The 16,166-nt window shown below is 35.2% G+C and overlaps 1 protein-coding gene across 1 annotated transcript; it reads left to right on the top strand.

Annotated features, from left to right (window-relative positions):
* The first annotated feature begins 11,211 nt into the window (after nucleotides 1-11,211).
* On the top strand, nucleotides 11,212-14,833 carry LOC137837352 (uncharacterized). Its single transcript, XM_068646333.2, has 2 exons — nucleotides 11,212-13,169; nucleotides 14,477-14,833. The coding sequence occupies exon 1, from the start codon at nucleotides 11,841-11,843 to the stop codon at nucleotides 13,167-13,169; it is 1,329 nt and encodes a 442-aa protein (XP_068502434.1). The 5' UTR covers nucleotides 11,212-11,840; the 3' UTR covers nucleotides 14,477-14,833.
* Nucleotides 14,834-16,166: the final 1,333 nt, after the last annotated feature.

The raw sequence follows: 16,166 nt of genomic DNA, 5'->3' as shown, positions 1-16,166 counted from the left end.
TTTGTTACTAGTGTAATTCCTATTATTACTAATATATATTATGATGTTGTAAGATATAATTACTATTATGGATGTCGTACATTAATAGCACTGATATTATCATTGAGCCTTTACCATTGTCAATCATTATTATCATTTAATTAATATTTGTTATAATTTAGTTGTAGTGTTCTCTTGACTTTTTACTGGCCAACTAGGAAGTATGTTTTGTACCAATTTACACTCCCCATTTTTAAGTACTTTCTTTTTAATATATTTGACAACCATTAATTCCATATTTTTTACATAGGCTTTTATGGGTTGTAATGTCTTTGGGCACTTAAAATATTTCTTAGGCTTATAAAATCTGCAGGATTATAGCTAATGTTTGGTTTATATATGCTATTCAAGTTATCTTACTGTTTTTTTCTATGGATTTGGTAGAACAATGAATAACATAGACTATTGATAATTATTCTTGAAATGATTGTAGGTTGAAAAATAAATAGTTTGTTCGGTCCCATTTTTAAAATAAATTTTTTTATTTTTATTTTTTACGGTTTGTTGATAAAAATCATGTTTAAGAATGATGATATTAAAGTCTGAGATGAGAGTAGAAAAATTCATACTAGTTTCGTTAATTAAATTTGTAATAACTCTAATTTAGAAAGGTTTATCAACTACTTTAGACTTAGAAAAGTATATATTCTTGAATTTTTTATGTGACAAGAATTTTTTAGATATTGCAATTTATGATATCCATTTATTTGATTGAAAATATGACTATTTTTTTTATGAAGGTATCACTTTCATTCAGCAGTTTGTTTATAACGTTGATAATAATAGCAAATATATTTTAAATTATAGTATATATTATAAGTGTTTTAATTAATAATTTTAATTTGTTTATTTTACTTAATTTTTACTAAATTAATAACATACATTTATTTTATTTAATATCTTTAAAAAACTATAAATAAACGATTTAAAATAGCATAACTTAAATATATAAACAAAATTTAAAATAATATAGTAAAATTTATTTAAATGGTTGTATTTCTATATTTTTACATATATGAAAAAGTTTTGCCTAATGGATTATAGACAACAATTTTATAATCCTTATTTAAACATAGTATTATTGTTTTAGACTTTAATCAACACCTAAAAAAAATGTTGTCACATATGTTCACAATTTTAATAATTTGGCTTAAAAGTATAAGCAACAAAAAAAACCATTGCATAAAAGTGATTATAAGAGTGCTGTTTAATGTCAAATTTTAGGCAATGATCTTTAACTAAACAAAAAAACCATTGCCTATTATTTTAGTCCACAACCACCTAAACCATGACTATGAATTTTTTACCTAAAGTTTAGGCAACAATTTTTATAATTTAGGCCATGATTTTTCATTGTTATCTAAAATTATTTTTGTTGTAATGGACGAATAATAAAGTGCAAAACATACGATGAAATCAGGAACATACGATGGAGTAAAGGAAAGGTGGTGAAGCGAAGGATGCACAAAAAACCCTTAACATCACAATGAGTTTTTCTTAACTTTTAGAAAGGAAAGTATAATATTCACCTCAACCCCATTAATGAACGAATATCAAATTTACTCATACCTTTTATTCAAGGGTACCCATTTTGAAGTTGTAATAGATTTTTCCCACAAATATTTGCGAGTGTGCTTCTTTTTATTAACACTAAGTTTGTATAATAATAATATGTGATAATCTTTAATAAAAAAACATTTCATTCATCGTAATATGTCAAACATGTGACATGGGCATATAAATCTATAACAACATGGTAAAACATCAATAAAAATTGATAGAGTTAGTTTCCTAAGAAAAAAAATTGTCATTCCAAACATTTCATCCTACAATAAAAAATGATCATCTAAAACAAAGTTGTTTTGCTATTAATATAAATAAAAAATACATTCTCAAAAAGAAAAATGCCATGTACAAAAGTTGAAAAGGAAAAAATGAAGTTATGTAGATATAATCACAAATGATTATGACATTGAAGATGTTCTTGAGGTGATATTTGTACCATGATCTTTGTATATAATACACATTTATTCATGAATAACACTTCTCTACACTTTGATTATCAAATTTTTTATGTGCACATTCATTCCAAAACCTAATATAAAATTGACAAAGACTCAAGTTCATGTTGTGTGTACGTTTTCATCTTTGTTATGATGTCTACACAAGCATTACTAGTACGTGCAACAATACTATGTTTTTTGTATTATGACATGTTCATATGGAATGAATGTCGAAACTTATAGAGAGATGATTTCATTATGAAGAACCATATATGCACAATAAAACATTTTACATGTCTTTCTCCAATGAACACTCATATAAATGAGGTACAAACATGTTTTATCAATAAGATATTACTTATTTGACTATTTTAATCGTTACAAAAATAATGCTCATAATAAATTAGTTATTGTACATATTGAATATACAATCAAAATGATTGTTGTGAAAATTACTTTGAACTAATTAAGAACTCATACAATTCAACATGTTTTGTGCAACCTAAGGTACAACAAAAATTGTGTGGACCATTTTTATACAACCTATAATCAAAGTGAAGGTATCCTTCCAAATAACTTTCATCATCCATAAACATACAATAATATTAAATATATAATCTATTTACTTCAACATATTTACTTCTTCAATCTATTATTATATAATGATATATGTATGCACCCTTCTTTAAAATTAAATATAAAAAATAACATGCAAATTTTCATTGGTACTTAGTTGTGATCAATTAGTGATGAAAGTACTTATTATTCAAACTAAATTTTAAGTACTAGATTTAAGTAGAGAAATAATTAAAAGAGTAAATTGTCCTTATTGGTTTATTTTCTATTAAAATATATAGTGTTCTTGCCGGTTGACTCGATTGCCTTCGCACGTCTACGATGATCACACGTCCAATTATCTCTGCCTTCGTTTGTGCCTTCCTTCGATCAAACACCTGAAAATGCAAAGACAAAGGGCGCCCTAGAGGCCGTTTGCACTCCGACTCTCAAGTCAGTATAGGGTTAGGAAACACCGAAAGTAAGCTGTAAAAAGCTCTCTGTGTAAACTCTGTATTCTGTAAAAACTCGCGTATGAAAACTGCCTCTGAATCGCCTCTCAAAAACTACCTCCCTTATTAGGGTTAATACTACCCTTTATATACTCTAGGGTTTCCGCTAACCGCAACTAGCATTATTGAGGGTGTGCCTTAGCACCGCTATCACCCACTCTTAGGGCAATATAGCGCATAAGGCTCCCTTACTGGAGTGCAACCTCTGACGGGATGACCACCTGGGTACCAACTTGTGCACCTAATCTTTGGGGCCATCTGTCCTGGGAGTGCCCTAGTTGTTCACGCGCCATGCATGCAGTTTTACCCGTGGAATGTGATCCTTCCAGGTCGTATCTCTTCTAGTGGCTCTTTCCTCGTGTTACGCTTGAACGCATCATCCACGCCACACGCATAAACCCCTCGTGATCTAGGCTTCTCCCTAAATGATAACTGGTGTGTGGTCAAGGATCCACCTCTCGTGGCCTAGCTCTGTTGTTTGAGTCACCGAGGTCCGATGTCACATTGCCCTCACTGCATTGCCGAGGACACATTAGTACATCCTGATGATCGACGCCTGACCACTCCTCGATACCTTGGCTCACGTGCCTTGTGAGACACTGGTCCACACCGCTCGTGGAACCCAACTTACGTGGCCACATCATCATTACTAGCGGTCAACGACGTCCGAGGACTGGTCGGTACACAAACCCCCAGTCTCGAGTTGTAACTTGTTCAGCGAAGAGACTAATTCCTCGCCCTGGCGACCTTCGTGGCTCTATCTGACGGGACGTGAGCAGTGCACCGAAGTGACGCTTCTTTGTGCCCATTTTAATTTGCGCACACGTGTCTTGATCAACGGTCAGGACTTAACGCCGCTTGCGCTTCTTAGTTTACGTTAAGCATTCAAAAATGGGCGCTTCGATCACTGTTCCATCACTTTTAGAAACTTTTGGAATCACTTGACCTTATTCTTCAAACGCTCTCACTTCTCTCTTGCGAAAAACTAGAACTTTCAACTCTCACCAACCAAAGGTATGATTTTTATCCATTGATCGCCCTTGTTTTTTGATTTCGCACTTTGATAACTGCCTGAGAGTGTTTAAATTTTTGCATTTTAGGTTTCCTCTTATTTTCCTATGTCCCTCTGTTTTTCTGGGTTTTTTCTTTGAGTGTGGGGTTTTTCTGGTTTTGTTGAGTTACACCATCACCTTCTTCTAAACCTTCGTTTTCTTCTTTCCTTTTCTTGCTTTTTAGCTTTCTTCGAGATGGCTCGAACGAAAACAACCTCCAACCCTCCACCCAACGTAGATTACAGAGTCTTGTACCCCTGGGCCTCTGTTGAGCTTCTCGCTGAAACCTTTACCCTCAACTCGAAGACGTGAGGAAACACAAGGAAGGGGAGCCTGACTATATAAGGCGCGTCTTTGGGTGCGAAAGCGATGCTTATGTCTCGGTTCGACCCTATGCTAAGGGTGAACCCGTGTGTGCCGATGACCAGGCCAATGAAGGAGAGCCCTTCTTCTTCCTCTACCAGACTGTCTTCAAACGGATTAACCTACGCCTCTCCCTCACTGGCTTCGAGAGGCGTTGTTGACGGAAATCAACGTGGCCCCCGCCCAGCTGCATCCCAACAGCTGGGCCTTCATGAGGGTCTTTTCTATATTGTGCAATAATTTTGGGCACCCTCCCTCAGTCGACGTCTTCCTCCATTTCTTTGAAGCCAAGAGCCCCAGGAAGAACCTCTGGGTGAGCTTCAGTGGCGTGGCAGGGAGAGTTCTCCTCACGCTCTTCCAACAATCTTACAAGGGCTTCAAAGGGAAGTTCCTTAGGGTGTGTTGCACTGAGCACGACCCTACTCTGTTGGACGGGTTCCCCCTTTACTGGATGAGGGAACTAAAGCTTAGGAAACCCAAAACCCTGGAGGAACTGGCCCCTCCCGACCGCGAAGTGTGCCATGTTCTTTTGAGTTTAGGGGCGGTGTTCAACACTACCCAACTGATCAAACATGAATTCAGCGCCTCTAGTCACAAGGGCTACATTGGTTCATCTTTTATTGCCTTACCTTGTTATGTCTATTAGCATACTGTTATACTCGTATACTCTACCTTTCCATGTCCATGCGTTTACTGCTTTGCTGACCTTTTGCATTTTGATCTTTACCCAGGCATGGTGCTGAACGAAGAGAAACGGGCTAGGCTAGCTAATGCCCTTGCTTGCTCGCCGCCAAGGGGCGCCCGGGGACAAATTGATCGCCCGCTTCGTCACAGCAAAGTACAAGCAGAGTGGAGTACCCAGTTGTGGCTTGCACAACACTGGGGGACTGGTTAGGTATTCCTTCAGCTTGAGGAACGCCTCTTCGCACTCTCTGGTCCAGATGAACCTGTTGTTCCTCCTCAGACACTGGAAGTAAGGGTGAGCCTTGTCTCCTCCAACTAATACAAACCTAAACAGAGCGGTCATCCGCCCTATCAACTGATGCACCTCCTTCACTAAGATTGGGCTTCTCATCGCAAGAATTGCAGGGCACTTCTCGGGGTTTGCCTCTATCCCACGCTCGGTGAGTAAGAAACCAAAGAATTTACTTGCCTCCACCCCGAACACGCACTTCTTGGGGTTTAGCTTAAGTTTGTATTTTGCTATTGTCATAAATAGCTCTTCTAAATCAGCCACATGTTGATCTTTCACCTGTGACGTTACCACCATGTCGTCCACATAAGCTTGCATGTTTCGCCATATCATGGGAGCAAGGACTCTGTCCATCAACCTCTGGTAGGTGATGTCTGCATTCTTCAGCCCAAAGGGCATCAATGTGTAATAGTAGCAAGACAGCTCTGTCATGAACGTTGTCTTGCATTCGTCCTTGGGATGCATCTTAATTTGATTGTAACTAGAAAAAGCATCTAGGAAGTTAAACATCTTGCAGCCTGAGGCACTATCCACCAAGGCGTCAATGCTTGGTAGAGGATACGAGTCCTTCGGGAAAGCTTTGTTGAGGTCCGTGAAGTCAACAAACATCCTCCACTTCCCATTGGCCTTCTTCACCAAGACCGCGTTTGCCAACCACTCAGGGTACTGGATCTCCCTTATGTGGCCGACGCTCAGCAACTTCTTCGTCTCTTCCTTTATGACCTGCCGTCTCTCTTCATTGAACTTCCTTCTTCTCTACCGAACAGGCCTGACCTTGGGTCCATGGTGAGGCGATGACACAGGAAGTCCGAGTCTATGTCTGGCATGTCCGAGACGGACCATGCGAAGGCATCCTGATGTCGTGCTATGACCTCGGCGATCTGGTCTTGTGCTGCTTGGCCTAGTGATTTGCCAAGTTTGAATGTCTTACCCCCGATCTCCCTCTCCAGAACGTCTCCTGCTGGTTCGGGTCGCCTCTCCCAGGCGACCTCTACACGAGCGATCTCTACAGGGGCGACCCCTTCTTCACTTGGTGCCCTGGTGGCGGCCATGAACATTCCTCTCTTGGTCTTGAGGCTATTTTCGTAGCATCTCTTAGCCTCTTTCTGGTCCGACTTGATGGTTATCACCCTTCTTCCCAAGTTAGGCATCTTCATCTTCATGTGCCTCGTTGACGCCACTGCCCTCAGCCTGTTCAGCGTAGATGTACCTAACAATATGTTATACGCGGAGGGGGCATTGACGACGAGGTACCTGATATTCTCTGTGTGGGACGCGACACCATCAGTGAAGGTGATCCTCAACTCTAAGTGTCCACGCACATCCACCTGGTCTCCCGCGAAGCCGTACAAACAGGAAGTATAAGACCTCAATTGGTCAGGGGACAACTGCAGCTTGTTGAAGGTCATTCAGAATATCACGTTTGTCGAGCTTCCCTGGCCCACTAGCAAACGGTGTACCTTTCTTCCCACGGTCACTACTGAGATCACCATTGGGTCATTGTCGTGGGGGACGACATCCCGGAGGTCGACCCTGGTGAAGACTAGGTTGACATCAAGGGCCTGATCTGCCTCTTGCGCCTCTACTGGCATCACCGCTTGGACGTACTCCTTTCACTGAGAAGCAGTGCACCCTCCACCTGAAAATCCCCCATCAATAGTGTGGATTTCGCCATGCATAGGTATCTCGTGCCCCTTATCTTCTCCTGACGCCGTCGAATTCTGGGCTCCCTGCGACTCTACCAAGTAGTCCTTTAGGAATCCATTCTTCACTAGCTCATCTAACTGGTGCCCCAATGCCAAGCAGTTGCGTATGGGGTGGCCAAACGCTTGGTGGAACTTGCACCAGGCATTCTTGTTGGGTCCCAACTTCTTGTCACTCTTAGTGGACATCTTCAATCTCTCCGCTATGTTGGGGACAATGATCAGGTCCTTCAATTCTACTACGAAGTTATGCCTTGGTGACACATTCTACCGACGCCTGATCACTCCTCGGTACCTTGGCTCACGTTCCTTGTGAGACATTGGTCCACGTCGCTCGTGGGACCCAACTTACGTGACCCCATCATCATTACTAGCGGTCAACGACGTCCAAGGACTAGTCGGTACATATAGAAATTGTTATTATAACTCAGTTGTCATTTATGAATTATAGCGTCAAACATTGACCAAAATGATATCTTATATTTAGCAATACCATCTTATGAATGGTGATATGGTGGAATTTTAAAAAGTACAATATCTAAGTAGGGAAACAATTAAGAGAATAGTCAAATGCACTCATCCTCATTGCTTTATTTTCCATTAAAATATATAGAAAATGTTATTGTAACTCACTTGCCATTTATGAATCATAGGGTCAAACATTGACCATAAAGATATCATGTATTTATCAAGGTCAATGATATGGTAGAACTTTAGGAAGTAAAAGATTCAAGTAGGAAAACAATTAAGAGGATGGTCAAATGCACTTGTCCTAACCGCTATATTTTTCATTAAAATATATAAAAAATAGTTATTGTAACTCACTTGTCCTTTATGAATCATAAAGTCAAACATATTTATGAATCATAGGTCAAACATTGACCAAAATGATATCACATATTTATCAAGAACATCTCATCTATAATAATAGTATGATGGAACTTTAAGATGTAGGAAAACCATGAATTTTTTAGTGTAAGAATATGTTGAAACACCATCAGGAACATCTTTAATTACCAATACTTTCATATTTTAATTATCTTATTTATCACAATTTGTACAATGATGATAATCTTGCATCATGGGTGCTCACTTGGATGAATATGAAGCAAACTTTCATAAATAACTTTATTGGAGTAATAAATATTATTTCTTTTGGTTGATAATGTTCACTAGTTATATTTATGAGTTTCTTAATTGCACTTATTGTATATAGATGTAATGATTGTTAGATGAATGCCACAACAGATAAAACTACTTTCATGGACTTAGTGAAATCTAATTCTGTAGACTTAGTGAAATCTAATTTGAAGAGATTGACAAGTTCATATCCTACAATGTCTTAACTTTTTTTTTTCTTCACTATGGTATTGGTGTGATATGAGTTTGGGAGGGGTGTTAATGTAGGACTACAATGTTCCTCCATACATTGGTAAAAAGTTTTAAAATTTAGAATGATTATGTTTTATAATGTTTTATAATGTGTAGGTTATGTTCACCACTCTCAAACTCTTTTCACTTTTTTTTTTAACTCAAACACATAATTAGTTTAGTTAATACTTAAAGTTAAATTTAAATTTTATTATAAGTTCAAAATTAATATCACACTTATATTATCATTTTAAATACAACTTTTTACAATAACACTATTAATTATTTTTATTATTGTAATTATATTTAATTGATTTTTAAAATTAATAAACTTGTAATTATGATTACATATATAAAAGTAATAATTTAACTATTCAGTGAACAAAAAATTGAAAATTTAAATTTAATTGTATACATTTAAAAGTCAAATATAGTACTCCCAAAAAAGGTAAAAAAATTCTCATTATGGACTCTACATGTTTTATTTTGATTGAACGAAAAGTCAAAGAAAATATATTTTAAATAGTTTTAAATATGTATTCTATATTATTAAATATTCTAATATTATTGTTTACTTAAGGACTTAGGCAATTTTGAGCTGGCTTCGCCTGATAAAGTATTAATGTTAATTAATTAATGTAATATGAGACTTGCAGTGATATAAGGAATAATTAGTCTGTATTATAATGTAAAACATTTAAAATACTTAAAAATAAAATTAAAGCATTAAAACTATGTAGTGAAAAACAGTACAACAATCATGTAAAAATTTTATTGTTTTTGTTTCTTTTAAGCCTTTACTTGTTAATAAAAATTAAAAAACTAATTAATGTTATCATTTTCTTTATTTAATATTATATATTTCATCTGTGTTGATTAATTTTTATAGGTTTACTTTTTTATTTTCCATCTTTATAATTTTAACATGTATGCATGGAATCATAAAAAATAAAAAAGAAATAGAATTATTATAATTTAAAAATAACAATTAACATTTATTTTAACTTTAACCTGAATGCTTTGATAGTAGAACATATATAGTTTTTAATAGTATCATTTTACAATGAATAGGACAACTATTAGCTTTTATATTTATAAATCATATTTAATATGATTTTAATTGATTCATAAGTCAAAGATGTGTATGTTAACAGGAAGAAAAAAAGTTATTTGTACTCTTTGCATTAAAATAAAATAAAATAAAAGTTTATGGTTTACACACAATGCAGTTTTGACATGAATGGTTTGAAGAAAGTGATTAAGGATAAATTTTAAATTTAAGAAGGAAATTATAATAGGGACTAAATACAACATAGAAACGTGTAAACCAAAACCTCATCTTCTTTATATACTTCTTTAAAATAATACACAGAAATACTTTTTTTTTAAGAAAATCCATAGTTACAAAAAAATGACAAATAATACAAGGCAATATAAATTTCAAATTTTTCTTTAACAAATGTTTAGTTTCAATGATATATATGAAGTTAAGAATGATTAATTTTCATTTTTAGATTATTATTTTAGAAAATAAAGTGGCCAGCAAATAATGTTTTCTAAAAATGATTTTTGTCGTGATCCTCCAAATTGCTCCTAAAATGTATCATGCAACAAATATACCATATTAGTTTTATTAAATAATTTATTACAGTGAATGATTACAATTTATGATTAATATACCCAATTACTATTTAAATTCAAATACTTATTAAATATTATTAATAATGTTTACGACCCTGAGAACATATATTTTCAGTCTTTTCTGAGGATTATCACCCAAAGATTCAAGATTCATGAGATATTCAGATATGGAAACACATATATAAGTTGGTAAAGAGGAGAGAAAAAAAAGAGAAAAAAAATATATGCATGGAGTAAAGAAAATAAGAAAATATAAATAAATAAAAAGATTTTTTTTTTAGTTTATTTTCATCAATATTGTTATATAATAAAGAGGGGGTGGGAGTGCTAATTTGAGAGGTTGAAATTCTAAAGAATAATAGATTATACTACAAGCCAAATCTATGCTTTCTTTTATGATTTTTAGTTTCTTAATTTTTTTTTTCATTTTATTATATTTCTACTTTTTGAAACAATTAACTTTTATTTTTTTCCTTCCTATCTATTTCTCTTCTACCAAATAAACTCTTGAGACAAAATTACTAAAAATATACTCCTGGACTCATTTTAACCACTTTTTTATTAGTTAAAATTTATTATTAAAAGTATTGTGAATCCCATATCATATTTATAGTTTTAAATAAAATTTAACAAATAAAAAAATTCTTAATACTCTTTGCTTCATATGTTTTTTACTTGAGATGATTCAAAATTTAAGATAAAAGTTAAATCAAAAAGATTTTTTCAGAAACCAAAAAGTCTTAAAGATTTGAATGTATTACCATTTAAGGACATTTTAATTTTCATTATTAAATTTAATTTGATTATTGAATGTTATTTTTTTTTCTTTATTGTGAAAGAAACAAAAGTATACACTTGCCTTGGTCCACATCATATTTTCATACATTGAACCATAAAGGTTCTTCGCTGTGATATATATATATATATATATATATATATATATATATATATATATATATATATATATATATATATATATCGTGGTCACAATGTAACTTGCGCATATCACAAACCAACCCTTGTCTTTACTCCACTATTTTACTTGCTCTTTTCCCTTGTTTGTTGCGGCACTTCTTCACTCCCCCTGTTACTGCGGATGTCTTGCTTTCTGTAGCTGGCCTTTGTTTCGGGATTCTCGGCTTGATTTCGAGAAAAAGGTCCAATCTTTACTTCTGGAGTGTCAGATTTTGTGCAGATTTTCGGCAAAGAAGTTGCCAAGATTCCTCACTGGTTAGCTTCTGAAAGTTTTTTCTTGGTTTTTCTTGTAAATCTTTGTGGAAAATTTGTTCTTTGTTCTGCTGGTTGGTGATTTTAGCACTTCAGTGGGACCCTTGTGAGTTTTATGTCTGTGGGTTGGGAATTTTGGTGTATGTAATGATGTTTTGGAGAAGGGTTGTACTGTTCTGTTCTAGTTTGATTTAGGTGCTGTTTTCACTTGAAAATCTAGAGAGTGATAGGTGGGTTTCAGAAAATGTGTTGGAAGATAGACTAAACATGGGTTTGTGTGATTTTGTTGTTTGTGTTCTCTTCTCTAAAGAACACTTGAAAATGCGTGTGAAGTGGAATTGGATGTGAGGTGGGTTCATTGGTTTTGATATGTTTTTATTGTTTGTGAGAACTGAGAAGCAATGGAAGGGAATTTGTCTCAGGGAGGTATGGTTCAAGGTGGGAGTTCTTTTAGTGGTTTTGATTTGCCTGGATCAATGAGGGTTAATCGGCAAGGGCATCATCCTCATTCCGTGAATCATCATCAAACTCATCCTTGCCAAGGGCCTTCAGTGCATTCCTCAGTTCAAGATGGTTTTCCTCTTACAATGGGAACCATGCAGAACTGCGATCAGACAATGTCAATGACTGAGTTTAGTCAGGGAGATAGAAACAAGAACTCACCAAGTGATGAAAGTTTTGCCGAGGAAGGTGTTGATGGTCATCATGAAGGAGTTAGAGGGAAAAAGGGGTCGCCTTGGCAGCGGGTGAAGTGGACTGATAAGATGGTGAGGCTTCTGATAACGGCTGTTTCTTACATAGGTGAGGATGCAACATCTGACTGTGGTGGCTCAAGGAGAAAATTTACAGTCCTACAGAAAAAGGGGAAGTGGAAATCGGTTTCCAAGGTCATGGCTGAAAGAGGTCATCGTGTTTCACCTCAGCAGTGTGAGGATAAATTCAATGATCTTAATAAAAGGTACAAAAAGCTTAATGATATGCTAGGCCGGGGAACTTCTTGTCAGGTTGTTGAGAGTCCTTCTCTATTGGATGTGATAGATTATCTTTCTGAGAAAGAAAAAGAGGAGGTTCGAAAAATATTGAGCTCAAAACACTTGTTTTATGAAGAGATGTGTTCTTACCATAATTGTAACAGGTTGCATTTACCTCATGATCTGGAATTGCAACGATCACTGCAGTTGGCTCATAGAAATAGAGATGATCATGACAATGATGATATCAGAAGGTCTCATCATGATGATCACGATGAAGATGATCTAGAAGTGGAAACTGATGATCATGATGACTTTGAGGACAATTATGCTACCCATGCAGATAGTAGAGGAGTCTATGGGGAAGTGGGGCGACCTATGAAGAGATTGAAACCAGGGCAAGGACAAGAAGATGCTGCCACTTTTGGCTGTGCTTTAAGCAGCCAAGAGTACAACAAAACTTCAAATCCTTATATGGTTCAATCTGATGTTAATCAAGCTGCACCTGAAAAAATGAGTGCAGCATGGTTACAGAAGCAATGGTTTGAATCTCGTTCACTTCAGTTAGAAGAGCAGAAGCTACAAATTCAGGTTGAGATGTTGGAGCTGGAGAAACAAAGATTCAAGTGGCAGAAGTTTAGTAAGAAAAAAGACCGGGAGTTGGAAAAGTTGAAGCTGGAGAATGAAAGAATGAAGCTTGAGAATGAACGTATTGCTTTAGAACTAAAACGAAAGGGAGTGGGTGCCGACTTTAACTAGGTTGGTCGTCTTGCATGTGTTTTTGCAAAGACATTAGATGCATGATGCTCCTTTTATTTCCAGCTGTCTTTGTTGAGCTGTTTATTTAGTTGAAAGTATACTATTTTTTTTGGGGAAACTTAGGAAAGAATGAAGCCCCCTATTGCTGTTTAGATCTGAGAATTTGAAAGATCCAGTAGGTGGGTGACACAGATTTACTTATTATTAGGCTCTACTTAAGCTCTGTGGCTTTATATATTGGGTGACTAATGCCTTGTCAATTGGTTGAAAGTAGCATACCATTAGTGATATGAGTTCAATTTTCAAGGGCTAAAAATGAAAAACCGAAGATCACTATGCTTGTATCGTATCATTTTGATCTGGGCCATATTTTGGGATATCATGCAGGCTAATGCTAAATACAAAGAATTCCAATGGAAATGCCTTGTCACTTCCTCGAATGCATGTTCTTATGTGTCAAATTACTAAGACCAAAACCCCCTTTTTGTACAACGTAAAGCTGGTGTAACACCCTTCTTTCTTAGTGAGAGGAATTATAAAATCGATCCTGAGTAAGGGTATTCTGACCCCTAGATTATGAGAGAAGACTTTTATTGATTAAGCAATTATTTTGTGTCGTTTTTTTAGACTTTTTACATTATATCAACAACATCAAAAGCTTTATCACACTTGTGGAGAGGTTGGTTAAATGGTTCATATGATGTCATTGCCCTTGGTTAGAACCAAATCCTCAAAGATAAGTTACCATGATACTCTGTGCTGAACAACTTTCTTCCATGTCCTGATCTTTCTTCCCCACTTCATAGGATTAAAAAGCCAAGCAATGCACTCTCTTCACTATTACTTTCAATGGCCTTCTTTGTACTTGTCCAAAAAATCACCTTATCCAATTTTGTTATTTTGTACTCAATAGATGTCAGACCAATGTCTCCTTGCTGTGCATTTTGCATCACATTCTTTGGCGAAGTCACATATCTGCTATTCTCACCTTTATCTCCTTTTGTTCCTCTAAAGTTTAACATTCACTACCGAGTATAGTTAAATTAAACATATGATAGCGCAGAAAATTTCCTTTAAGCTTGCTTTGTGATCACAAATAGCCCCAATGGACTTTCCCCATATTAACCATTCAACTAATATCTTGTGTGTAAAATTGTTGTTAATTTTCTCATCATTTTGTAATATTGTTCATAGATATTTGAACTTAGAAACATGTGGTATGACATGTTTTTTACATTATTACCTCTTAAAGTAATTTTTTCTCTTATTTCTTGCTAAATTTGCTATTATTTGTTGTCTACTTTTAGGTAAGCAAAACCCCTTTGATTCCAAAATTTGTCTCCCAAGTTCAAAGTCAGATTTATCCACTCTCCTTGATGAAAATATAGCTTTGAATGTGTCTCTTTTTGAGAGTTGTTTAGCTTCATCAGCATTCATTGGCTAACTACTCGGAGATGGGGAACTTTATTTTCATATAATTCATTTGGTAATTGATAACATTGGAGCCTTGTTAATTTATAATCTTCTGTTGAGTTTTGTTCGAAGTTCAACTTCCATGTTTCTCCCCTTTAATAGATGGATTCTTTCGTGTAAATCTCCTTTGAAAGTCCAAACTTTCATCTATATCACGTCTTCTGTTTGAACAGAGATTCAATGATTTATAATTATATGTTACATATTTATAGGCCTAAAGTTGTTTTGTCCTCTAATAGCTGTGTGACGTATTCAATAAAGAAGCATACAGTTTCTTTTGCATGCTTAGAGGTCAGTTGGATTTGGAGTAGGAACCTTCACCTTTCTGGGTCCTCCTTGGATTATGGGAAATTGTTTTATATGTGAGCATTGTGCATTGTTGGAGGATTAAGCTTTGTAGCATTGTGCATTATACGATGATCTTTGTGGCCTCTATTTGGAGGCAAATGGTCAGTTTTTAAGGGGAAATTCCATCCCAGGACCACTTGTGGTGAAAAACAAAGCTGTTTACAGGATCTTAACTCTTATTCTCTGCTAGCCTGTTGTCATTTAGCATTTTATTTTTGTTTAAAAGAATCTTGGTATATATGCACAGGGATTGTAAAGGTCTTATGTGTAATGGAATGGGAATAGGTTTGCCCTTTTGAGCTACTGATTTCTTGTTTTGTTGCAAGTAATCAGTAATGCATTTCCTTATCTGTAAGGAATCAATCATGCATTTCTTCTAAGCGTTTTTGTGATAAGGTTATTATTGTATGAAGAAAATTCAAATATTGAAATTTTCAGAGTGCTGCTCATAGAAAAGTTAATTACTGCAGTGTCTTGCCATGTTAAAATTTGGGGTCCACTTCCTTGAGACTAAGTCTTAAACCCTAAACCCTAAAGATGACTGGTTTGTGAACTCAAAAGCATTTTTGAGAGATTAAATAAGAAAAAAATGGAATCAGTTTCTCCACAAGTTAAAATTAGCTTATTTATAAACCCATATGTAGAAGTTCTCATTAATTTCTCCAAAAGCTTATTTTTAACACTAACATAAGTTAATTTTAGCTTATGTAAATAATTATTTCATTTTAAATTTTCTTCTTTACAAGTGCTGAAGGGGAAGTTTTTCAAAACAAACCCCATACAGAAAAATCTAGCTCACACTGCTTGTCCACTTCAGTATGTTTTTTTGTGTAATTGGCCGGTTATTCAAGTGAGCAAGCAACTTAACCAATGTTTTACACATTGGATACTGGTTGACTACAAAATTACAATAGTATTAGTGAGAGAATGTATTGTGGGAATAGCTAGTGATTACCTTAAAAGTTTAGCTTCTGATATTGTCATTTGCATTACAATTTATTGTCAACTATAGTAATGCTGATAGCTAGTGATTAGGCTAAGAGTTAGCTACTGATGGTGAGGCTTGCAAATCAAATGTGCAGCCCAGACAAAATATCAATACATAATTCTGCCTTATGCAGAGATTCTACCCTATCATACATACCCTAGGACAGAGCAACCAAAGTCGACCTAACA

Source organism: Phaseolus vulgaris, chromosome 4, assembly GCF_051622355.1.
Source record: "Phaseolus vulgaris cultivar YP4 chromosome 4, ASM5162235v1, whole genome shotgun sequence".
Taxonomy (NCBI): Eukaryota; Viridiplantae; Streptophyta; class Magnoliopsida; order Fabales; family Fabaceae; genus Phaseolus; species Phaseolus vulgaris.
This window is presented reverse-complemented; position numbering and strand designations above follow the sequence as displayed.

Coding starts and splice junctions, on each gene's coding strand:
- LOC137837352 (XM_068646333.2), top strand. CDS start 11,841: ATGGAAGGGAATTTGTCTCAGGGAGGTATGGTTCAAGGTGGGAGTTCT.